Raw genomic sequence first — 26,809 nt, 5'->3', positions numbered from 1 at the left:
AATTATGAAAGTCAAAATGTGAATTTTTTCAAGTTATAACAACTTTTAACATCTATTAATAATGAATAAATTGGTTGATAATTTTCTAATTATCTGATTTTTATCAGGTAATACATGCTCAGAGAATGCCAACTCATATCAACACCAGTCATATTTTTATTTATATATATATACATACATACATACTAGAGGCCCAGTGCATGAAATTCTTGCACTGGGTGGGGGAGGGGGGTGTCCCTCAGCCCAGCCTGCACCTGCTCCAATCTGGGACCTCTCAGGGGATGTCCGACTAAACCAGCAGTCAGACATCCCTCTCACAATCCGGGACTGCTGGCTCCCAACCACTTGCCTGCTGCCTGCCTGATTGCCCCTAACCGCTTCTGCCTGCCAGCCTGATCACCCCCTAACCACTCCCCTGCCAGCCTGATCGATGCCTGACTGCTCCCCTGCCGGCCCGATTGCCCCCAACTGCCCTCCCCTGCCAGTCTGGTCGCCCCCAACTGCCCTCCCCTGCCAGCCCAGTTACCCCCAACTGCCCTCCCCTGCCGGCCATCTTGTGGTGGCCATCTTGTGATGACATGGAGGTGGCCACCTTGTGACCACATGGGCGTGGCCATCTTGTGCAAGGGTGTGATGGTCAATTTGCATATTACCTCTTTATTATATAGGATATTTTTATTGATTTCAGAAAGAAAGGGAGAGGGAACAAGAGATAGAAACATCAATGATGAGAGAGGATCATTGATTGGCTGCTTCCTACACACCCCACACAGGGGATTGAGCCCACAACTCAGGCATATGCCTCAAGCAGAAATCGAACCACAACCTCCCAGTTCATAGGTCCACACTCAACCACTGAACCACACTGGCTGGGTTACACCAACCACATTTTAAAAAATATGAGCCCTGGCCGGTGTGCCTCAGTTGGTTGAGTGCCATCCCATACACCGAGAAGTTGATGGCTGGATTCCCAGTTAGGGCACATGCCCAGGTTACAGCTTGTTCCCCAGTAGGGGGCTTGCAGGAGACAGCCAAAAGATGTTTTCTTTCTCATCAATATTTCTCTCTCTCTCTCTCCCTATCTCCCTTTTTCTCTCTATAAAAATCAATAAAAAGTATTTAAAAAATAAATAAAAATATAATTGCAGTGCGAAAAATCAGATTAAAATTTTTAAAAATGGAATTTTAAAGGTTTGTTAATCTGTTTTGTACTACTTTTCAATTTCATCAGTAATACAGACACATTATAGTGACTTTTCCTTCCTTGCTCCAAAAACAGAACACACATGATAATTTAAAATAAAAATTAATATCATATAATTTTTATTTAACTGGAGAAATTGAGAAAGTAAAGGATTATATGAGAATTGTGAGACTGGTGCATGCTAACTCCAGCTAGACATGATTATGTAAAAATGTTTGCATATAGACCAAATTTGTTAACAAAAGAATATTCAAAAGTAAAATGGTTGTGCTAGGATGGTGGGATTATGGATAATTATTATTTTCTTTTCCAAAATTTTTAAGGTAAAAATGTCTAGTAATATGAGATCTAAGCTTACCAATACATTTTCAGGAGAAATTAACTCACACTACAGTTAGCTCATTTGATTGAACTTTTAAACCAAAGAATCAGTCCTTTTTTTTTTTAAACTGAGAATCTTATAAGAGAATAAAGAACAAAAGGCAATAATCAAAGCTTATCTAAATACTACTGGTGAGAAGCATGTTTGGAAACAAGATACTTACAACTGCCTATAGGTCTTTAAATATTGCTCTTATTGCTTCTTATATCACATTCAGACAAAACATTTCAGAAAAATGTAGAAACAATGGATAAAATAGCCACATAAATCATAAATCATTGCTAGTTGCTTAGAGCACCATTGGTCAACCAGTAGCTTTCAAATGCCTGCCTATAACAGAATCAGCTGAGAATGTAAAGGCATGCCATTACCAGCTCTTTCAAGATCTGGTGTAGGCCCTAATATTTTAAAAATATCTCAGGTGATGCAGATGTAGTCGGGTTTTAGAACCACTGGGCTAGATTCAGACTCAGCTAACAACCCACTCAAATAATATTGACTGTTGTAGAATTTATACTGGCAACCTCTAAGAGCCTGGTAACAATTCCAGAACCTTAGGAATGATAATTAAGATGACATCACTTGTTTCTATAGAGCTAGATTGTTTTTAAGCATTGGACTCTTTATATATTACTAGATGCCCAGTGCACGAAATTCGTGCACAGGGGGGTGGTCCCTCAGCCTGGCCTGCCCCCCCCCTACCCTCACAGTCCAGGAGCCCTCAGGGGATGTCCTACTGACAGATGTCCTCTGCGGGAGGTAGCCGGCCGATCAGGTATATAGATACTTTCTGGAGGCAGCACAGACTCCTTCTTTATTACTTTCCTCTGTGGTTGGAGAACAGGGGACTAAAAGGTGGAGACAGAACTGTGGCCGGGCCTGGGGCTTTTGTAGGCAGCGGAAAGAGGGAAAGGGCTGGGGAAAGTCTAGACACGTTTCCTTTGATTGTCCTCCCTTCTTCTGGGCCCCTCCCTCCTTTTTTCCTTCTCGTGGTGGATGCTTGGGCCTCAGACCGACGGGAGCCCAGCGATGGTGGTATTCAGCCCCCTCACTTCTCAGCTGAATGTACAGCTGCCTCGCATTCCAAGCGGGGCTGTTTTCAAGTGACTAAAGAGCTGGGAATCCACAGCTCCCGGCCTTTCCCCTCTTGGTTTCCTCCTTGGGTCGGTCGGTTGCAATGTTCACCGAGACACCGAAGCAGCTCTGCCCTGGTAGTTCTGCACTGGCCCCCACCCAGGCCCCGCCGGACACTCTTCCTCGAGTCTCCTGGTTCACAGTCTGTGCTTGGGGAGGTTGCCCATAGGCCATGCCCCCAGGCAGATGGGGCAGGGGGGCTAGCTTGGAGAGCTGGAGGAAGATGGCAGAGTAAGTTGGTATGAACAGGAATCTGCTCAGCCAGACTTCCTAAGCTCCCCACTGGGCCCAGGCCGGGCCCCTTCCCAGCACCAGGAGGACCCCAGCTGAGGTCCCCTCCCTGCACCCAGCGCCCTCCTCCCTGTTCCACCACCAGGGGTGGGAGCAGCTTCCCCGCGACACTCTGGTCCCTGCCAGCCAGGTAGTGGCACAGGCAGTGAAGCCTAGGGCACCGGCAGCCGCAAGCTGGCGTGATCACCCCTAACTGCCTGCCTGCTGGCCTGATCGCCCCAACTGCTCCCCCACCCCACCCCCCCCACCCCTGCAGGCCTGGTCGCCCCCAACTGCCCACCCTGCCGGCCTGGTCGCCCCACACAGCCTGCTGCTCAGTCATTGGGTCGCCCCTCACTAACCCCCCTGCTGGCCTGGTCGCCCCATGCAGCCTGCTTGTTCAGTCGTTTGGTCATCCCTCGCTAACCCCCCTGCCAGCCTGGTCGCCCCACTCAGCCTGCTGCTCAGTCGTTTGGTCATCCCTCACTAACCCCCCTGCCGGCCTCACTCAGCCTGTTCAGTCGTCCATTTGGTTGTTTCAGATGTGACGGCCCCTGGCTCTCTCTATATATATAGATGAGTCCCAAATGATTTTTTTCCAAGGGAAAACAAGGAAATTGTTAAAGGTCTTAGAGTCCTATCAAAAGCACTCTCTAGCCAATTTGAATAGGCTTGCTGGCCAAAATGGATCAATCTGAGCATCAATAAAAATAGCTACAATAAACAGTAACAAATCAATTTTCAATCCGAAGTTGGGTGTCTGCATATACAGAGGGCCAATTTAAATTAGAAGCAGATTTTCAACTGTGCCATGGTGGGTCCCTCTAACCATGCCCACCCCCTCAGACCCTTGTTGTTCAAGGGTCAACAGTAACTTTATATCCATGAATTGTTAATAATCCTTAACAAACAAAACAAAAACCCTCTCTGACCACCTTTTAAGGATGCTAGGTGACGCTATACTTTTACGGTAACAAAGAGTTGATAGTGATATTATTTTATAGACATAGTCTAGGCAATAAGTGAAAAAAGAATAAAAAACTTAGACTATTACCATTCTGCAACCCCTAAGGAATTAATGGAGCTGAGTAATGATCACCAATGATAGTTAATACTGCAAAAAGAGGGGTAAAATAGTATCTCCTAACAATACAAGTATATATATCATTATTCGAGTACTCTTGACAAAATTATCCAATCAAAAATTATCTGATATTAATCTGATCAAGCCTTTATTAATAGATATTACTACCACTTTACAGGAAATAAAGAGGACACAGGAACATATTAAATGATACCACATAGATGCAATCAACAAAATTCAGACTTTGGAGAATTCTGTAGGCAAATAACCAGATTTTTTAAAAAATTGGGGGAGGGAAGAAATTCTGCTTCTGGGTGAGATGCAAAAGCTAACAGGAGATTAGAATTCTCACCCAGAACTACAAAAGCCATATACATGCAGAATACAGAAGCCACCTGAAGGGGCTAGAAATCTGAAAATGTTTGAAAAAAGTCTCAAAGAAGTGCTCTGACCTCCACAGCCTTTTCCCTAGAAACCTTATGCCCATTCTAGGCAGAAAAAGAGGCTTTACACTCATGGAAAGCAGATTCTGGAGGACAGAGAACCCAGCAAAGAATTCAGAGGAAACTTAAGAGGACCTTAAGAACACAACCAGAATCCTTAGGATATTTCTCCCAAGAGGGAAAACTACAAAAATGTGAAGTAAATGGTGACATAAATGGGCCCACTCTCCATACCTTGTTCCCCTTCCCACAAAAACAAAAAGTGATACTTAAGTTGCCAGAATAGTCCATGAGACCTTACTTATATATTACTAGAGGCCCAGTGCATGAAATTCATGCACTCAGGGTGGGGGTCTCTCAGCCCAGCCTGTGCCCTCTCGCAGTCCAGGAGCCCTCGGGGGATGTCCAACTGACAGCTTAGGCCCCCTGGCAGTCGGACATCCTTAGCGCTGCTACGGAAGCAGGAGAGGCTCCCACCACCGCCGCTGCGCTCACCAGCCATGAGCCCGGCTTCTGGCTGAGTGACGCTCCCCCTGTGGGAGCGCACTGACCATCAGGGGACAGCTCCTACATTGAGTGTCTGCCCCCTGGTCGTCAGTGTGCATCATAGTGACCGGTCAGTCTACTGTTCGGTCGATTTGTATATTAGCTTTTTATTATATAGGACTAGTAGCCCGGTGCATGAAATTCGTGCACTGGGGTGGGGGGGGGGAGAAGGGGCCCCTCAGTCTGGCCTTCACCCTCTCCAATCTGAGACCCCTCAGGAAATGTCCAACTATCTGTTTGTGCCCACACTTTTAACAGATAACAGCTCCATTGTTGTTCCTTTCTTATGCTTAAAACCATTGGAATTAGTAGGTATTCAAAGTGTGTATACATTTTGGGGGGACACCCTGTATATCTCTAGTCAGTGGTGAAAGAAACCAACAGCAGATTTGGAACCCTCAGACAGGGAACCTTGCTCATTCCCCACATGTCTCCCCACTTCACTTTCCACCTTCGTGGGCAGCAGGAGAATCAACATTTTCTCTCATTAATTCAGAAAAACACGTCCTGTCACCCACTGCCTGGAAGGAGTGCGCTAGGCCCCAAGCAAGCAAGGCTCAGTCAGGGCAGCCTTCACTCATGGGTGCTGGCACCCAAAGTGCACATTCCTCCTCTACAGTCGCCCCAACTATACCACTGTTTCACTGAGAGGACGGAATTCCTCTCTGCCTCTGGGCTATTGATCTTGAACACTGACCGAAGGCACCTCAGAGAGGGCCGCCCGCGCCCACCAGGTGTGTCTGTCTGCACCTGCTCCCGCCTCAGCACCTGCATTAACCCCCCAGAGGTGATCTCGTAGCTGCACTGGCCTCCGTGGGAACAGGGCATCACCACTCCGCCCTCTCACTGTCATCTCACAGGTGCCCACTCTCAGCACCCAGAACACCCAGACACTCTCCAAAGGATGTGAGCGCATCAGAGGGGATGTGTGCACATCCTGTGGGGGTGTTAGGCATGCCGGGTTGATGGAAGTGCGGTGGAGAGGCGGGGGGAACTTGTGCAGGCCTTGGTTTGCAACTGTTGCAGGCGCGGGAGGGTGACAGTGTGCTGGGGGATGTTCGCATGCCAGGGGGGATATGCACACCAGAGGCCTCTGGCTTTGCAGATCCGCAAACCCCCGTGGTGCGGCCAGGAGGACGTCAGTCTGGCCCACCACGATGGCTGTCCCTGCGATCCTGCACCTTCTGGGCCAGGAGGCGGATCTTGCGCAGTCACTCCTGGGCGCTGATGGCTGCCTCCCCACCGTGAAGGGTCACGAATCCGAGTCCCAGGACCGTGCACAGCCTCAAGCACTGCCCCCCACCTGGCAGGGTCACAGATCCGTGTCTTGGTCCCGTAGACAGCCTCAAGCACTGACCCCCACCTGGCAGGGTCACAGATCCGGGTCCCGGACTGCAGACAGCCTCCCGCGGTGCCCCCTGCCTGGTAGGGTCACAGATCCGGGTCCCGGACTGCGGACAGCCTCCCGCAGTGCCCCCCGTCCGGCAGGGTCACAGATCTGGGTCCCGGACTGCAGACAGCCTCCTGTGGTGCCCCCCGCCCGGCAGGGTCACAGATCCAGGTCCTGGGACCGCGGACAGCCTCAAGCACTGCCCCCCGCCTGGCAGGGTCACAGATCCGGGTCCTGAGACTGCGGACAGCCTCAAGCACTGCCCCCCGCCTGGCAGGGTCACAGATCCGGGTCCCGAGACTGCGGACAGCCTCAAGCACTGCCCCCCGCCCGGCAGGGTCACGGATCTGGGTCCCGGGACAGCGGACAGCCTCAAGCGCTGCCCCCCGCCTGGCAGGGTCACAGATCCGGGTCCCGGGACAGCGGACAGCCTCAAGCACTGCTGCCCCGCCCGGCAGGGTCACAGATCCGAGTCCTGGACTGCAGACAGCCTCCCGCGGTGCCCCCCCCGTCTGGCAGGGTCACAGATCTGGGTCCTGGGACCGCGGACAGCCTCAAGCACTGCCGCCCTGCCCGGCAGGGTCACAGATCCGAGTCCTGGACTGCAGACAGCCTCCCGCAGTGCCCCCCGTCTGGCAGGGTCACAGATCTGGGTCCTGGGACCGCGGACAGCCTCAAGCACTGCCCCCCGCCTGGCAGGGTCACAGATCTGAGTCCCAAACCGCAGACAGCCTTGCCTGCTGCCGCCTGCCTTCAGTATGCAAATTAGCCGCCATCTTGTTGCTTCAGGGTGGGAGTCCCCACTGGGGTGCCTGGCCAGTCTGGGTGAGGGGCTGAGGGCTGTTTTCAGGCTGGTGGGCGACTGAAGCTCCAAACCTCTCCTTTTTTTCTTTTTTTTTTTTATTCTGGCATTTATTTACCTTCTATGCCTGTCACTGGAGCTGAGAGCCGGCTTTCTCTCTGAGGCTCAGCTGCTGAAAGCAGGTTTCTGGCCTTTGTTTACCTTCTGTATTCAAAACAATGTTGCGGTCTTGCTGGCTGAAGCCTGGCTGACTAAAGCCGGTTTCTGGGGTTTTGTTTAGCTTCTATATTTGTTACAATGTTTCAAACTGCAATCTGAGAGGCCAGCAGCGCAGGCAGGGAAGCTTGGCTTCCTCCGTCACTGAAGCAAGGAAGCCTCCCTGTTCGCTTCAAGCTGCCTGGCTGGGGGGCACCTGCGGTCCCTTTGGCCGTTAATTTGCATATCTCACTGATTAGCCAATGGGAAGGGTAGCGGCTGTACGGCTAATTACCATGTTTCTCTTTTATTAGATTAGATTATATAGGATATACCTGTAATGAAAACATTACAAAATAATGTTACAATAAAAGTACTAAAACAAAATTTAAATATATTAATTAATCCAAACACTTATAGAACACGTGTGCCTTTTTGAATGAGGGAGGGGACAAAAGAAATGTAGCTGTATTTTTTTATATTATAGTTTTTAAAAAACTGCTGCTATTACCACAGTCATAGTAATTGCAATGTAAAAAGACTGTAAGGAATTTATGGAGTTATTTTCAAATTTATGGCTATTATTAAGTACTAGAAGCCCATTGCACGAAGATTCGCGCAATAGGCCTTCCTTCTTCCTTCCCCTGGCTGCTGGCACCAGTTTTCCTCTGGCACCCAGGATCCAGGCCGCAGCGGAGAAGCCAAGCCTCTTCAGTCTTCGCTCTGCGCCTGCGTATGCAAATTAACCGCCATCTTTGTTGGGTTAATTTGCATAGTTGCTCTGATTGGCTGGTGGGCATAGCAGAGTGACACCAATTTGCATGTTTCTCTTTTATTAGTGTAGATAGCAATTTTTACTGTCTACATGGACAAAAATATGTTTTATAAAAAAGAAAAAAGTTTATCCCTTAAAACATATCATATGGTAAAAAAAAAAAAGTCCCATTATCTCTTAGGCCAAAAAAATTCTTACATACAAACTAGAATGGAAGACAAATCTCCATTTTCACAGATCATCTAATCTTGGACATGGATTTTAAATTTCATAAAGTCATCTATACCTTCCAATAGCTTTGTAAGTACAAAAAGGTACAAAGAAATAAAGGAGAAAAAAAAGGAAAATTTCTAAAGATTATTACTATAGGCTTCAGTGGTAAGTTAAAACATTTTGATCTATTCAAATCTATTAAAGAAAAGCCTTGCAAAAGCAAAGAATTTGAAAGTTTTGGCCTAAGCCTGAAGTGTTAAAAGCCAATAAGGCTTTTTGCGAAATGAGGGTTTTACACACACACACATTTAGATCAGGTAAAGTCGCTTTTTTCCTTAAGATTATTATTAAAACTTGAAAGTAGGAGGTTCAAAATTGTAGATATCTCTCTTTTGCAAGAATGGGTTTACATAAATATCATTTCGGCAATGATAGCATTAAAAAAAAAAGTGGCTAGATAATGCATGGCCCCTCCATTTAGGACCTAAATCTTTATTTTTGAAATTGCATATTTTACTGTTATAAATAAATCTGACTAAATAGGTGTTTTATCTAAAAGCTTATGCAAAATTATAATATGTATTAGGAAGTCAGGATACCAATGCAAATCCACAGCACTCTGAGTTAACCATTTATAGAACACACATCCAAAACATGAAAAAAAGTGCTGAAACCGGTTTGGCTCAGTGGATAGAGCGTCAGCCTGCGGACTGAAAGGTCCCAGGTTCGATTCCGGTCAAGGGCATGTACCTGGGTTGCAGGCACATCCCCAGTAGGAGGTGTGCAGGAGGCAGCTGATCGATGTTTCTCTCTCATAGATGTTTCTAACTCTCTACCCCTCTCCCTTCCTCTCTGTAAAAACTCAATAAAATATATTTTAAAAAAAGAAAAAAAAAAGAAAAAAAGTACAATGTTCTTTCAATATGTTTTTAATTTGGTTACAACTAAACTGTTAAGGAAAAAAAGTATCTATCTGCTAGATACAGAAATAAATAGCAATATGTATATACATGGGTTAGTATAACCACATTATGTGTCCTAACAAGTGAAAGGACCAAAAGCAGTACAGCAGCACTTATCATACCTAGAGCCTGGATCTTAGTTTCTAACTACCATTCTCCAGTAAAAGAAACCTGGCTTCCCTGGAGTCAAGGCTGGGACAGGAAAAATACAATGTAGTTTGAAACACCTTTTAGTGTCAGAAAGTAAAATAGTACTTTAAAAAGGGGGGGAGGGGAATGATGGGGGTATGTCAAAGGGTTATAAGAGGCGATATTTGAATAGCCTCAAAATATCTTTCCCCCACATATTAATTTACTGTAGTGGTTCTAACAAATGTCTACAAATTCTTTGATATTTCTTCCTTCAGGAAGTGGAGGTTAATTCCCTTCCCATTGGGTATGGGATGGACTTAATGAGTTGCTTCTAAGGAACAGCTCCTAATGGCCAAAGCCAGAACAATTTCAGCAACAAAATAAACAGTACTAATAGTACTGGGTTATAACCCAAAGACTAAAACAAAATTCAGTAAGCCCAAATACAACTATATAAATGATTAAATAAATAACGAAATGTGAGGTGAATAAATAACAAAATGTGGGGGCAAGACAAATCTTCCTCATAGAAGAATTCCAAATAATAAATGTAAAAACAAATAAGGGAATTAAAATATCACCATTAAAACACCACTAATAATTGTTGCAGGCAAAATCCATTCTGAGGAATGATAAAATTTAGTAGGGGAAACTTTAAAGAAAAACAGGATATTTGAATAGCCTCAAAATATCTTTCTCCCACATATTAATTAATTTATTGTAGTGGTTCTAACAAATGTCTACAAATTCTTTGATATTTCTTCCTTCAGGAGGTGGAGCTTAATTCCCTTCCCATTGGGTTGGACTTAGTAACTTGCTTCTAATGAACAGAGTTTGGAAAGGGAAAAGGGATAATTTTACAGTGAAGAAATCTGGTAGACACCACCTTAACCAAGTGATCAAGGTTAATATAACCAGTAATATGTTGTGTTGGTATCATATATCCTTCAATTATAATGCAACAAGAAAAGGCACTTTACCTCCATGGTATTCTTCCCCAAAAGTCTACAGCGTGATTCCTGATATCAAAACATATAACAAAACTATAGTAATCAAAACAGTGTGAAACTGGCATAAAGATAGATACATAGCCCATTGGAATAAATAGAGCCCAGAAATTAAGCCTCCCATACATGGTTAAATGATCTTTAACAAGTGTTCCAAGACCACACAATGGGGAAAAACTGTTTCTTCAACAAATGGTGCTGAGAAAACTGGATAGCACATACAAAAGAATGAACTTGGACCCTTACCTTATACCATATGCAAAAGTTAACTCAAAATGTATTGAAGATCTAAACACAGAATCTAAAACTATAAAATTCCTAAAACATAAGGGGAAAGTCATGCTATTAGATTCTTAGATATGATATTAGAAGCCCAGGAAACAAAAGCAAAAATAGAAAAATGACACTATAACAAACTTAAAACCTCTGTAGGAAGCAACCAAGTAAAAAGGCAACAACCTACAGAATGGGAGAAAAATAACTGCAAATCATATAAGCTCGCCTAGAAGTACAACTGTGACAATATGATCTGCCTCAACTGTTTTGCCCATCTGCACCCCAGTGCTGTCAACTCCCACAAGACATGTGGTCACACCAACAACCTGTGTCCCAAGAAGGTCAAATAAGGCCCCTCCACCACCCACCTGCTCAGCCAGCAGGGCTGCCTCTTGCCTGAATACCCTAGGCCCTGGGGCCTCAATAAAGTTTCCCTTTCACTGATTGGAGCAGTACAAAGAAGAGGGAAGAAGAAAGCAGAAGCCTCTGCAATACTTCAAGTAAGAAATGAGTAGGAATGAAAATGTGAAGAAAATAGATAGGTTTAGTGCCCTACTAAAAAAATAGAGTTGAGGGAAAAGGATGCAAAAATAAATCTCTCAAGTGTCTGGATGGAAAGTAGTGTTATTGCCCCAAATAGGGACTACACGAGGCAATGAGCTTAGCCTCAGTCATGCTGAGTGGAGACATTTTAACTGGAGATATTCAGGGGAGAAGATACATGAATCTGGAACTCAGATGCAACCTGAGCAGAATATAAATTTAGAAAATAGAAGCCAGTAGATGATTAAAAACAGGAGATGAGACCACTAGGGAGAAAGTATAAAAGAGAAGACAACCAAGACCAGAAACCTATTATTAAGGAGCAAATTCAGGAAGTATAGCAAACAAAAGACTGAAGAAAGAGCAAGAGAAGTGGGGAGTTACTGACAGCATTAAATAGGGCACAGAGTTTAAGTTAGTTGAGTACATACTTAAAACGAGGGCCAGCTTTGGCATTCAGATCACTATTGTCCTTTGCTATAGTTCTATCAAAAGCAAACATTTTTAAAAGGCCTTAAATGACCTAAAAAATTTTTAAGAACTAAAATTTGCACCACTCTGTACCTTCACTTCCACATCAATTTCAAACTAGTTCATGCAAGCACTCTTTGCAAAAAAACAATAATCATAAGTGGAAGATATTAATGCTAAGAATTTACAACTATAAAAGAAAAATATAGTTTATCCCACGGATAAAATAAACATAATTATTTATTGTTCTTTGTATGTAATGTACATAATAAACATTATTACATATAAAAATTCAGTGCTTTTCCATATGTGAAATCTTTTATAATCATATATTAGGAAAAAATCTGGTCAGCATGAAAATAAAATACTTATTGAGCACCTAGTGTCCTATATAAACAAAGCCTAATATGCAAATTGTCCCCTCAGGCAGTCGTTTGACCAGAAGTTTGACCGCTCACTATGACTGGCACTGACCACAAGGGGGAAGCATGGAACATGGTGGGCGTTGGTGATACGGCACTGGCAGCGGGCGGCAATGGAGGCGCTGCCAGCCCTGATGGACCCCCGATGGCAGCGGGACTGCAACGGGATGGTGGAGCAGGTGAACGGGTGGTGCCAGGCCAATTCGGGTGCGAGGGGGGGCCTTATTGCCCCGCCAATCGCCCCGCAGATGGTGGCTAGCAGCCGCGGTGGGGGGTGGGGCCACCACCGAGCTCCCAGGCGCTGAGGGAGCCAGACGGGGGGCCTGGCGGGCCCCAATCAATCGCCCCGCAGGCAGGATGGTGGAGCAGGTGAGGGGGTGGTGCTAGACCAAGGCAGGGTGGCAGGTGGGGCTGCGGGGCTGCAAGGCTGGGGGGTGCGAGCTGGGGCCCGATCTCTGCAGACCACCCCAAGGGACTCCACCCGTGCACAAATTCGTGCACCGGGTCTCCAGTATACTATAAAAAAAAATGTTTTAAAAGCTTGTTATTCTGTCCATTCACAGACATGGGAATCTCTGATTCACAGCTTAACTTTATGAGCTCTTTAGAATGAAAATGCTCTCATCACCAGTATTAGCAGCCTAGAGAATAATCTTCCTCCAAGGAATTTCTTTAAGCAATCAAGAATGATGCCTCTACAGCAAGCATGTCAAACTCAAAGGCTAACACGGGCCAATAAACAAGATTTAAGTTTATGTGGGTCACAAAAAAACAAAAGCTTCAATTTTCATAGAAATGTAGGTTTATTTCGATAGAGACATGCTGAATACAAAGGGCTGAAATAAATGTATAATCGTTAACATAAAATAATAGAACATTTTAATAAAAATTAATATTTTTTCTTGAACATTAACTTACCAGACACTGAATAACTGCACAAATTAATAAGCGCAACGCAAATAAGCCTATTTTTCTTGTTTTCCGAAAGTGAAATATTTCCTGTTGCATACACCAAACAAGTCAGTCCAAGACTAATGACGTGGCAATTGGCTGCTAAAATATTCACTGCTGGTATTAGTGGAGAGAAATGGTGTGCCTGCACATAAGCCATGTAAGGGACATGAATGCAACATGATTATAGAAATCAGTCATTAGCGAACGTTGTAGTTCATTATTAATAATTATGTATAACAGGATATTGTAAAAATTAAGTTACAAAATTTTTATTAAAACGTTTCTTACATAACATTATATTGGTTGGGCTGCAAAAATATTCATTGTGGACCGCATGCAGCTCGTGGGCCGCTAGTTTGATATGTCTGCTCTACAATAAGTACAAGAAGCTAAGAATCAGCCGGGACAACTCTTCCAGGGGAGCTTATACAAACCATATTAGGAAATTAGTAGAGTGCAGTGGATTAAAGACAACCAGACATTTGTTGCCACTCCTCCTATCAAGAGGTAGAGCCTATTTTTCCTCCCTCCCTCCTTGTCTCTGGGCTGGCATCATGACTTGCTTTGACCAAAGAATTAGGTGGAAGAGTGTTGTGCCTCCGCCACACTTTCACTCTCTTGCTACAAAGAAATTGGGCTGGAGACCACTAGGAGAGAGGACAGGTACTGGTAAAAGAGAACAGAAATGCCCGGACTTCCAGCCAAACCTGATAAGGCCCCAGACCTGTGGGTGTGGCCATTTTGGACCTTCTAATACTGACTAGCCACCGTCTGAATGCATGAGAGATCCCCAGTGAGACCAGCAAAGACTCACCCAACTACCCTATAGAACCTATAATAAAAGAGTAATACGCTAATTAGACCGGACATCATTCCAGATATCCTTCCTGACTAAGTGGGGGCCGGAGGGAAGCCCGGGGAAGCCAGCTTAGGTCCCAGGTGCCTGGGGGTGGCCCGAAGGAAGCCAGCCTGGGTCCCGGGTGCCTGCTGGTGGCTGGAAGAGGGAAGCCTGGGTCCCAGGTGCCAGAGGGAAGCTGGTGCCGACAGCCCGGGGAAGGAAGGCCTACTCTTGCACGAATTTTCACGCACTGGGCCTCTAGTCATGAAATAAATTGTTATCGTTTAAACCAGGGGTGGGGAATGTCTAGTCTGCAGGCCGTATAAGGCCCGCGAAATATTTTGGTCTGGCACTGCCATGCATTAGGAGTGAGTTAATTAAATGTTTGACCAAATATAACAGGCTAATTTTGAAGCTGATAATTTTGTATGGCTCTTGAATGATGTTACAAATATTCAAATGGCCCTTGGCAGAAAAAAGGTTCCCCACCCCTGGTTTAAACCATGAACTTATATTCTTGCTACACAAGAATATAAATCTGAAACACTGAACATAATTATCTTGTGATTATTTTTTTTTTAGCATTTCCTACGATGTTTTCCCTAAACAACAGTAAATAGCTTTTAAAGACTCTGTGGTTGCAATATAAATAAATGTCACCAACATGGAAAAAAAAAGAATTTGTGGTTGTTCTGTGTCAAATTGGGAAAAAGCAAGTTCTATGAACAACCAAAGCACATTCTCAGAAGTATCAACTAAGCAAGACAAATACTCCCTTGGGACAGTTACTGAGTGTTCAAACAGAGCACTATACAGTTATCCAATATCCATTCTCTCCTTTCCAGGTAACAGAATTCCTAACTGAACATATGACCATCAAAATAAAGACATTTCCTAGCCTTCCTTGCAAATAAATTCTTGCAACTAAATCTGGACAAAGGGATGTTAGCGGAAGTTAGCAAAGGAATGATGTGGCAGTTTACAGGGGGGAAAAATCCGTAAGAGATTGCAAGTTATCTGACCCTTCAGATAACCAGCTGCCTGGAAATTATGCCTTGAACCATGAAGATGAAGTCCACACCCTTGGGATCACCAAAGTGTAAATTAAAGCAGCTGGGGTTCCTGAGGAGTTCATAAGCAGAGTTAGTATACCAATCTCTAACTGCAAAAGTCACACTTTTACATAAAAAAGAAACTTCTGGTTAAACCAATGTTATCTGGGGTTTTCCAACACTCTTAATTGAAACTAATCCCATCTCATGCAGTGGTAACAAGAAGAGCTGTCCCATGACACAGCAAAGAAGTCTGGAATATCAAAATGTAGTTTCTAGAGCAAAGGTAATACAATGGAACAAAGATAGTCTTTTCAACAAATGGTGCTGGAACTGGACATCCACAAGCACACACACACACAAAAAGAATCTAGATACAGGCCTTTGACCCTTCACAAAATTTAACAAAAAATGGATCACAGACCTAAATGTAAAACCCAAAACTATACAATTCCTAAGAACTAAGGGAAAAACCTAGATGATACAGGATATAGCAATGACTTTTTAGATACACCACCAAAGGAATGATCCATGAGAGAAATAATAAACTAGACTTCATTAAAATTAAAAACTTTTGCCCTAGCTGGTTTGGCTCAGTGGGCAGAGCGTCGGCCTGCGGACTGAAAGGTCCCGGGTTCAATTCCGGCCAAGGGCATGTACCTTGGTTGCGGGCACATCCCCAGTGGGGTGTGTGCAGGAGGCAGCTGATCGATGTTTCTCTCCCATTGATGTTTCTAGCTCTCTATTCCTCTCCCTCTCTGTAAAAAAATCAATAAAATATATTTTAAAAAAAACAAAAAACTTTTGCTCTGTGAAAGACTACATCAAGAGAATGAGAAAACAAGCCACAGACTGGGAGAAAATATTTGCAAAGACACACCTGATAAAGGACTGTTATCCAAAATGTACAAAGAACTCTTACAATACAGTAAGAAGACAAATAACATGATCAAAACAATGGGCCAAATACCTTAACAGAGACCTCATCAAAGATATACAAATGGCAAATAAGCACATGAAAAGATGCTCACACCATATGTCATCAGGGAAATGCACATTAAAACAACAATGGGGCACTGCTACATACCTATTAGTATGTCCAAAATCCGGAACACTGAAAACCAAATGCTGACAAGGATGTGGAGCAACGGAAACTCTCATTCACTACTGGTGGGAATGCAAAATGGTACAGCCACTTAAGTTTCTTATAAAATTAAACATACTGTGACCATACAATCCAGCAATTGTGCTCCTCGGTATGCACCCAAACAAGCTGAAAACTTATGTCCACACAAAAACCTGCACATGGATGTTTACAGCAGTTTTATTCAAAGCTGCCAAAACTTGGAAGTAACCAACAAGTCCTACAGAAGGTACATGGATAAGCTATGGTACATCCAGAAAATGGAATATTATTCAGCACTAAAAAGAAATGAACTATTTAAGCCATGAAAAGACGTGGAAGAAACTTAACTACTCTGTATGATACTATAATGGTGGGTACATGCCATTAGACATTTGTCCCAAACCATACAATGTACAACACCAAGAGTGTACCCTAAGGTGAATTATGGACTTTTGGGTAATTATGATGCGTAAATGTAGGTTCATCAATTATAACAAATGTACCACTCAGCTGGAAGATGTTGATAAGGAGGAAGGCTATGTATGTGTGAGAGCAGGCAGTATATGGGAAATCTCTGCACCATCCCTTCAATTCTGCTGTGAGACTAAAACTGCTCTAAAGAAAATTAATTTTTTAAAGTAGGTTTTTATTTTAAAGTAGCATCCAAGACTCACACTTATAATAATACACTGGACCAAGAGGAGATAATTTATAGTGTCACTCAGGTAAGAAAAAGCAGAACAAATCGAGAAGCCAGCCCTAACCGGTTTGGCTCAGTGGATAGAGCGTCGGCTGGCGGACTGAAGGGTCTCAGGTTCGATTCCGGTCAAGGGCATCTACCTTGGTTGCGGGCATATCCCCAGTAGGGGGTGTGCAGGAGGCAGCTGATCGATGTTTCTCTCTCATTGATGTTTCTAACTCTCTATCCCCTCTCCCTTCCTCTCTGTAAAAAAACAATAAAATATATTTTTTAAAAAATCTAGAAGCCAAATCTTCATATACTGGGTATGTTCACAACCAAACACAATTGCCAAAATTCAGTAAGCTGTACATTATTAAAATGAGTGAATTTTACTGTTTGTAAAGTATCTCAATAAAACTGAGGGATGGGGTTGAAGGTGTATTTCATTTAAAAGCATAAATAGCACATTTATACTGGATAATAAAATATTTGAGATTAACTCTCATATACTTTATGACTAAAAACCTTATATAAGAAATACTTCTTAAGGTGGTCCATTTTAAAGTAGTCCCATTTAATGTCCAGTTGCACTGACTGCAGTGATTCTAGAATAAGAGAAGTATGTTAATATCTAAAAACTACTAGTATGTCTTGCTTTCAGGTGCAATAGAGCTCACAACACACATAATGACAATATCTTGCTTTCAAGTTTACTGACAGCACCCTACAGTACTTTGCTTAATTATTTGTTTTGCTTATATTTCCATGCTCTCTATTTCATTTACTTTGTAAGCAGCCTATATCACAGCAGGAAACCCCTTCAAAATGGAAACCTCTCCGGCTTCAGGAAAGAAATTAGGACAGGCACATTTGTTTATGTTTTACATTACAAAAATTTAAGAACTGCTTTATTTGATCAAGCCATGCTCCATTCACTAAGCAATCTCTATGACAGGGGCTCCAAGGGGCTCTTTCCACATGAAAGAACATGGTTGCCCTACCTGCCACCAATCTGAAAGCCTAAAGCACATGTCAAAATACTTCAGTCACCATAATAAATCCACTAGCACACCCTAATCACTCTTGAGACATTTTATATTTTACTAGAAGCCCGGTGCACAAATTCGTGCATGGTTGGGGTCCCTCGGGGTGGCATGTGGAGATCAGGCCCCAGCTCATGCCACAGCCTCACAGCCCCGCAGCCCAGCCTGGCACCCCACCTTGGCCTGGCGCCGCCCCCTCACCTGCTCCACCACTCCGCCTGCGGGGTGATCAATCGGGGCCAGGCTCCCCACCCGGCCCCCTCAGCGCCTGGGAGCCAGGTGGCCTTCCCCCTCCCCCCTTGCCGCCGCCGCCGGTTGCTGTCTGCGGGGCAATCAGCAGGGCGATCGGGCCCCCGCACATACCCGCTTTGGCCTGGCACCGCCCACTCACCTGCTCTCCTCGGTGCCCATTGGAGCCCACAGCGCCTCCACTGTCAGCACCACATCACAAAGTTCCGCACCACCCCCTGGTGGTCAATGCACGTCATAGTGAGCGGTAGAACTCCCCGTCTCGACCACCAGAGGGGACAATTTGCATATTAGGCTTTTGTTATATAGGATAGCTAATAAAAGGTATTAAAATAGAAGGGCAAATAATAAAAGAAGTAGACTGAACATTCAAGTTGCAAGTGTATAGATTTATATGATAAACCCCACCTATGTTTCCTATCACTGCCTTATTTGCAAATAAATGATTCACTTAAATTTTAAACATTACATAACTCAAATTTTGCTGTCACAACTTTCAGATAGCCACTTTATAACAAACACTCTTTTATCTAGTAACTTCCAGTATTACATTTAAAATTGTTACCTCCTTTTCCAGTAAAGACTTCGCCATCCAGGAGGAACCAAGATGGCAGCATAGGTACACACTTGTACTTGCTGCCTGACACAACCACATCAAAATTACAACTAAAAGACAAAAGGGATATCATCCAGAACCATGGGAAGGCTGGCTGAGTGGAAATTCTGCAACTAGAAGGAAAGAGAAAAGCGCATTGAAACTGGTAGGAGGTGCAGAGGTGCAGAAGTGCAGAGGTACAGAGGCGTGTGAGGAAACGTGCTGGCAACTGGGTACACTGTTCTCTTTTTCAATTGGGAGGGAGATACAAGCTCCCAATGGCTCTGAACTCCAGTTCCAGGTGAGACTCTGGAGACCCAGACTCATACAGGGAGAAACTGGACTGTCTGGCATCGGGCCAGAACAGGAGGGCAGCTTTCTCACAGAGGTGCTTGCAGCAATCATTGTTCCTGCACGGGGCCGCTGGACACAGAGACCCTGGGACCTCTCAGAGGCAGAGCAGACAGGCAGCCATTGTGGTTTGCTCTGCCCTGATGATTCCTTGAGACCCCGCCCCACATAATTTACAACCCCACCCAAGCTGTGAGCAGAGGCTTTTGCATATGAATGGCCTGTTCTTTTGCAATCTAAAACCTAACAAACTGCAGCTGGGTCAAAGAGCCCCAAAGCTTCCAAAAGAAGGCCTAGACAGCAGCCTGCATTGCTTCACAGCTGGGCCTCATCTGAGCACTTCCAAACCCCAAACAAAGAGGAGGAATCTGCAGATATATCTGTAGCTCCTGCTGGGTGGCCTCAGGCAGTGGCTGACTTTGCACCTCCTTGGAGATCCAAGAGCCACTGTACCCAGTGGTCAGAGTGAGACCATACCAGAGAACAACTCTTCAGATCCATAAGAGACACACTCAAGGGGCAGACTCAGTGAGCACCAAAGCCCCACTGAAGCAAGTCCTGCTCTATAAGGGTGTCTCCAGCACAGCAATTCTCCCATTGTAGACAGAGCTGGTCCTCATAGCCAATTGGCCTGGTGGTCAATTCCTCCCAGTGATACCAACAGCAATCAAGACTTAACTACAAGACTGTGCACACAGCCCACAAAGGGGTGCACCAAGAGTGTCAACCTCAGGTAATTAGGGAGGCTGAGCCACTGGGCCCTATAGGACACCTAACACAAAGCCACTCTATCAACACAGGGAAGCAACCAAAATGCGGAGACAAAGAAACATGTCACAAATGAAAGATATGGAGGAAAGCAAACTACTAGATATAGATTTCAAAACCACACTTATAAGGTTACTCAAGAATCTTCTAGAAACCTCTGAGAAATTTAGTGAGACCCTCAAGGATATGAAAAAGGACCAATCAGAAATTAACACATTGTTTGCAGGTAGTTTTTATCGCGCGCTAACAGGTGGCTCTACTACTTACAGTCAACGTAAAACGTATAAATACGTTTCCCGCATACAATATGTTAAGCATACACTTACTAAAATAAAGAATAATACACAGAGATCCAACAGCAGACTAGAGGATCCCAAGAATCAAGTCAAAGATGTGAAATACGAAGAAGCAAAAAATACCCAACTGGAAAAGCAAAAGGAAAAAAGCATACAAAAATATGAAGATAGTGTAAGGAGCCTCTGGGACGACAACAAGCGTACCAACATCCGAACTATAGGGGTGCCAGAAGAAGAGAGAGAGCAAGATATTGAAAACCTATTTGAAGAAATAATGACAGAAAACTTCCCCTACCTGGTGAAAGAAATAGACTTACAAGTGCAGGAAGAGCAGAGAACCCCAAACAAGAGGAATCCAAAGAGGACCACACCAAGATACATCATAATTAAAATGCCAAGGGCAAAAGACAAAGAGAGAATCTTAAAAGCAGCAAGAGAAAAACAGTTAGTTACCTACAAGGGAGTACCCATACGACTGTCAGCTGATTTCTCAATAGAAACTATGCAGCCAGAAAGGAGTGGCAAGAAATATTCAAAGTGATGAATAGCAAGAACCTACAACCAAGATTACTCTGCCCAGAAAAACTATCATTTAGAATTGAAGGTCAGATAAGGAACTTCACAGACAAGAAAAAGCTAAAGGAGTTCATTACCACCAAACCAGTATTATATGAAATGCTGAAGGGTATTCTTTAAGAAGAGGAAGAAGAAAAAGGTAAAGATAACAATTATGAACAACAAAGTGACAACAAATACTTATCTATCAACAAGTGAATCTAAAAATCAAGTGAATAAAAAAAATCTGATGAACAGACTAAACTGGTGAATATAATAGAATCAGGGGCATAGAAAGGGAGTGGACTGACAATTCTCGGAGGGAAGGGGGTTTGGGGGCGAGGGAAGAGACTGGACAAAAATCGTACACCTATGGACGAGGACAGTGGGGGGGTAAGGGCATGGGGTAGGGTAGGAACCGGGTGGAAGGGAGCTATTGGGGGGGAAAAAAGAGGAACAACTGTAATAATCTGAACAATAAAGCTTTATTAATAATTTTTAAAAAAAAGACTTATCCATCCAATCCCTGATCTCCCAAAAATCTAATCAAATTTATAATGGGGCTTTTAAAACTATTTCCTAAAGTATCCTACTACATGGCATCTGGTAGCCAGTCTAGATAGGTATTCTACATAGCCAGCCAGTACCAAAATCAAATTTAAACTATTCCATATCCACGTAAATTCAATACTGTGTGTCTCCCAACAGCTTCAAGCAAATAGCTGATCTGGTTCAACTCGATGTTTTAACTCTGTTGCTTCATCCTCTGAGTTTCTCTGAGTTTAAGCAAAACAAACAATATAAGTAACTCAAGTTTCAACATAGTATCTATATAGAAAACCAAATATAAAATACAACTAAACAAAAACCTTATTTTGCAATATATTAATACTAGGGGCCTGGTGCACAAAATTCGTCCACAGGGGGTGGGTCCCTCAGCCTGACCTGCACCCGCTCCAATCTGGGAGCCCTCAGGGGAGCCCTCTCCAATCCGGGAGTTTCTGTCTGTCTTTGCAATCATATGAGCGAATTGTCTGAGACCCCAACCCAGTTTGGTTTGGTGCTCACAGAATAACAGAAGTCTTTTTTTTTTCTTTGCTCCATTGGTGGAGATTTCCTAGAAGTTGCTGGATATCTTCCTTTTAATTTTTCCTCGACACTGACTTTACTTATGTCTCTCACCTTTGCTTTCCCTCCATCCCCGACCCGCAACAGTAACTTGCTCCAGGCTCACTTTGCTCTAGTGTCTAGGACAGGGGTGGGCAACCCCTGGCACGTGTGCCAAACATGGCATGCCAGTAACTTTTGCTGGCTCGCGAAACCCTCTCTTATAATCTTCCATTTACAATTTTTTTTCTTAATATCGACTTTTTTATTTTTCAGATAAATTCAGTGTGGGTGCATCTTAGATAAATAAATAATTTTACATAACAAGTTATCTTAAAGACCATAGACATGGATTGACGAGAGGGGAAGAGCAATTTCTATGCCTCTGCCTTAACTCTCCCTGCCTTCCTAGATCCAACCAGTGTTTTGGTTTCATTCACATACGCTTGTGAATCTTTGTTCTCAGTGATGAATTTTGTTAAGTCTCATAATAGGAGTAGCCTGACGGATGAAAGTAGTAGCTTGTGCATATCTCTGAAGGTCACGAAATATAAACCTGATGTAAAATATCTGTCATCAGTGATGCAGCAGCAAAAGTCCCACTGATAATATCAAACGGAGTCATAAAGTTTTCTGTCGGACTATCAATGTACATATATACATTAAAACATAAATGTATTTTTCATCATCATATACTGTGTTTTTGCCACTCGAATGAATTTTATTATTTCAAGGTTCTTCACATACATACACTTTAAGAGATATCAAGTAAGCATAACATGTTCTCAAAAAATTAGGGTTGGCACGGAGAAGAATTTTGAGTCAAAGATTTTGCTGGTTTTGGCACGCACTCACAAAAAGGTTGCCCACCCCTAGTCTAGGAGATCCGCAACACATCTGCCACCAGAACTACGATTCCCAGCATTCCTGGTGCTCCCTGCACTCTGGGCTTCTGCTTCTGGTCCAGGGGCTGCCACCAGAACTACGATTCCCAGAATTCCTGGTGCTCCCCACACTCTTGGTTTCCGCTTTCGGTCCAGGAGCTACAGAAACCAAAAGGACTTGGAACTCCAGCCACCCCCAGACCGGGCTGACAGGACCAGACACTCCAGTGGCGTCCTCGGGACCCCAGCCACTCGCCCCGACACGCGCGCACACTGGCCACAGGCTCAGAGCAGGCGGGGTCCCGGAAATGTCTGCCGCGTCACCCCAGTTACGTGGCGGGTGGGTGGGCGTCCCACCCCGCCCCCAGCCGCTCGGCACCTGCACACATAGGCCCACCCCCGGCCACTCGGTGCCTGCGCACATCTGTGCTGCCCACAGGCCCACCATCTTTGTCGGGTTAGTTTACATACTCACTCCTGATTGGCTGTGGGCATCATGGAGGGATGGTAAATTTACATATTTGTCTATTATTAATATAGATTCCAGCTTCCTAGACTCTTTCCTTAAATTTTAATTTTAATTACCTCATGAGTTCCCATTTCTACAACAGGAGTCAAAATATTTGCAAGATGAAATTGAAAAAAGCCCAACATTCACCTACCCAACATTTGGCAATCCAACAATACCAATTTTCAAAGAGGTTCCAAATCTTCCAATGATTGGGAGTGGTTTAATTCCATCACCTCCCTTTTTGGGGGGCATCTGAAATATCAAAACAAATATATAAACAAAACTCATTACCATCCCCATCAACCAAGAATACATTTCATCATACAAAATATGTTATTGAATAATAGATTAAGAATAAAGCATACTGTATATATCAATCAAAAACTGACACAGTTAAATCCACTTTATTTTTCAACAACAACAAAAAACTTTAAGTTTTATACACAAATCTGATTTCGATAGTTGTCAAAGCAGTTACTCCTGATAAGTCCTGGAAAGACTGACCTGAAAAATATCTGGCACCATAAGTCGAAAATAAATTTAACTGCATCTAGACTGTTCAGAAACACTTTGTTTCGTAACATAAGGTCAAAGGAATGAAAACATTAGGAAGCAGGAGCACAGACAAGAGAGTCAAAGAAAATCTATTCTAGAACCACCAGCAACCAAGTCGCCTACACCAAACCATCCCTCTTCCTGGGAACTTGTTGTTTCCCATTTCCCCCGAAAGCACTATTTTTCACATGGACGAACCACGCCAGCATCCAGGTCTTCCCAACCAAGTCTCTCCCAACTTGGGCACTGTGGATATACGACTCATCATCAGTATGTTCACAAGCAACCTCCGGAATCTACACTCTTATTTCTAGCCGCGAATGAATCCATCAACCCTTTTTTATTCACAAGTCGAAACTTTTATCAGTCCCTGTGCATGTGGCTCCAAGCTCCTCGGTGCAGAATGAACCTCACTTTGCTACTTACTGCCAACGGAACTCAGGAGGACGGCCAGCCAGCCTCACGTTCGAGAAGCTGGGAACTAAAACTGCCCCTGTCTCCTGGATCCAGCTGACCGGCCCTCCTGGGGCCAGGCTGGGGCCCTGCTCAGGAAGGGACATCCCAGCCTCAGATCCCTGCCGCCAAGAGCCAGGGATCTCCCTTCTCAGGTCTTCACTCACACCTGTTCCCGGCCAGACCCCAGGCCTCCGAAGCACAGCTGCCAGCGCAGAGCCCCTGCAGTCCTCCGGCCTCCCTACCGAGGGACGGCCGGCCGCCCAGCCAGAGCGGGCTCCTACCCGACATCTGCCCGCTCAGCACGGGGGCCACCGGCCCGTCCGAGGCGTGCCCCTGTAGCGCGCAGCGTGAGGCGTGGGCCCGCTGGGGACGCGCGGCCTAGTGCGAGGGCGCCTCATTCATCCGCACACCCCACGCCGCCTGCTGCCCTCCCTCCGTCCCGGCCGCCCGGCCCTTGCCTGACGCCGGCCTCCGAGCAACGGACCGGGGCGTCGAAGACGCGGCGGGGAGCGCGCTCCTAGCCTCCCTGCGGGGCTCACCGTGCTGGGGGCAGGCGATGACACGGGGTCCCAGAAGGAGGCGGCAGATTGGGTCCCTTCCCGGCAGCCGGGAGGCCGGGGAGGAAAGGAGGAAGACATCGCAGCTCGTCTTCTCCCCGAAGCGGCACAGCACGACGCGGCGGCAGGACCGGCGGGCGGGGCTCCGGGCGGCACCTGCGCGCCAGCCGCGCATTCGGCCCCCGCCCGCGCACCCGCTCGCCCTCTCATTGGCCCGATCGGCCGGGAGGCGGGAGTAAGGTGGGAGGAGCCGCGTGGCGCAGCACTGGGCGGGAGCATTAGCCCAGCGCCGCCGGGCCCCGCCTCGGAGCTTAGGTCTTCCGCCCTCTCCGCGCCTCGGGCTTCTCTGCCTGGTTCTTGGCTTTCTTCCCGGCGAGCGCCCCGCGTTGCCGGCACACGCTCGTTCGCCGCTGGCAGCTGCACACTTCACCCGACGAACCTCGGGGCACCCTCGCCCTGACCGCCCGCCCAGAGACGGGTCGCCGGGGACCTGGCGAACCGCCACGCCATCCCTGCTTCGGCCGCCGACCGAGTTCTCGGATACCACGGCCCCAGCCCGCCTCCTTTTCCTGTAACTACCTTCAGTCAGTACAGATGGTGGGACGCTGTTAAGTTTCTTTAAAGAAAAAGGCGGGGGGGGAGTGCCCGCCCGGATGGGCTCAGTTGGTTGAGCATTGTCCTGTGCCCGAAAAAGTTGGATTCCGGTCAGGGCACATGCGTGGGTTCCGGGTGGGGCAGTATGGAGGGCAGCTGATCCCTTGTTTCTCTCTCACATCGATGTTGCTCTCTCTACCTTCCTTTCTCTCTCTAAGCATGTCCTCTGGTGAGGATTAAAAAAAAATTTTAAAAGTAAGGAAAGCTTATGATCTTATTATCTCAGGGCTCCTTCATCACCTTATCGTTCAGGCATGTTTCCCGGATGGGACCCCAAAATGAGTTTAATGGAGCCAACCCCCACTCACCACCCCCTTTCCCTTTGGATAGTTAAGACGGGGGCTTTCGGAATTTGGGACACGTGGTTTCCAGTCTGGATTCCACTACCCATTAGCTGTGTGTCCCTGGACAGAGTCACCCCTCTGGGTTGCAAAGTTTCCGCCTGGGTAAAATGAGGCCGTGGAGACTCGCCCGACGAGATTATTGTGAGGACAGAATGAGACCATGTGTGTAAAGCTGGTGGCTACTGTATAGGGAAGGTCATAAATAGTAATAAGATCTATTGTTAATATGAGGATCTCACCCACACCTGACTACACCATGAGCTCCATCTGTAGAAGGGATTCTTTCATTTAGGTCCTGACCCTTGAACAATGCAGGGGTGGGGGCGCTGACCCCGTGCATTTGAAAGTCCATGTACAACTTGACTTCCCCGAAACTTAACTACTACTGACCAGAAACCTTACCAATAACACAGTCAACTAACACATGTTTTGTATGTTGTATGAATTATATACTGTATTCTTACAATGCAGTAAACTAAAACTTTTTTAAGAATCATAAGGAAAATACATTTACAATATTTATTGAAAAAAAATGTGTACATAAGTGAACCCGAACAATTCAAACCCATGTGGTTCAAAGGACAACTCTATTATATACTTGAAAGTTGCTAAAAGACTGCATCTCAAATGTTCTCATTAGAACAAAAAAATTGTGATTCTGTGTAAGGTGGTGGACATGTTAGCTAACACCGTGGTGGTAATCACATTGCAATATATAACTTTATCAAATCAACTCATTGTACACCTTAAACATGCATAATGTTATATGTTAATTATATTTCAATTTAAAAAAATAAGTGCCCAATATAGTGTTATTAAATAACATTTTTTCTGTTACCTGTGTCAGATTTTTTTTTTCTCTACACCAAGCATGTCAAACTTGAAGCCCATCTGCGGGCCACATTCAGCCCACAAACGAATACTTTTGTGGCCCAGCCAATATAACGGTATGTAAGAAACGTTTTAATAAAAAGTTCATAA

At 45.0% G+C, this 26,809-nt stretch overlaps 1 protein-coding gene across 6 annotated transcripts in view; it reads right to left on the bottom strand.

The window, feature by feature from the left end:
• The window catches only part of OLA1 (Obg like ATPase 1), a 157,629-nt gene extending 132,752 nt beyond the window's left edge, over positions 1-24,877 (bottom strand). Inside the window, exons 1-2 of one of the 6 annotated variants that reach the window (XM_006083107.3) lie at positions 24,813-24,877; positions 23,414-23,514 (exon numbers count right to left, since the gene is read on the bottom strand). In XM_006083107.3, coding sequence (XP_006083169.3) covers positions 23,414-23,514 — 101 coding nt within the window. In that variant the 5' untranslated portion in view covers positions 24,813-24,877. Of the gene's footprint in view, positions 1-23,413; positions 23,515-24,243; positions 24,264-24,439; positions 24,463-24,731 lie in introns of those variants that run through there. The other 5 variants (XM_006083108.3, XM_006083109.3, XM_014467985.1 and 2 more) reach the window with 5 other exon arrangements.
• Between the last annotated feature and the right edge of the window lie 1,932 nt (positions 24,878-26,809).

This window comes from Myotis lucifugus, unplaced genomic scaffold, assembly GCF_000147115.1.
Source record: "Myotis lucifugus unplaced genomic scaffold, Myoluc2.0 scaffold_5, whole genome shotgun sequence".
In the NCBI taxonomy this organism is placed as follows: Eukaryota; Metazoa; Chordata; class Mammalia; order Chiroptera; family Vespertilionidae; genus Myotis; species Myotis lucifugus.
The sequence above is the reverse complement of the archived record's forward strand: the minus strand, read 5'-3'. Positions and strand labels throughout refer to the sequence as shown.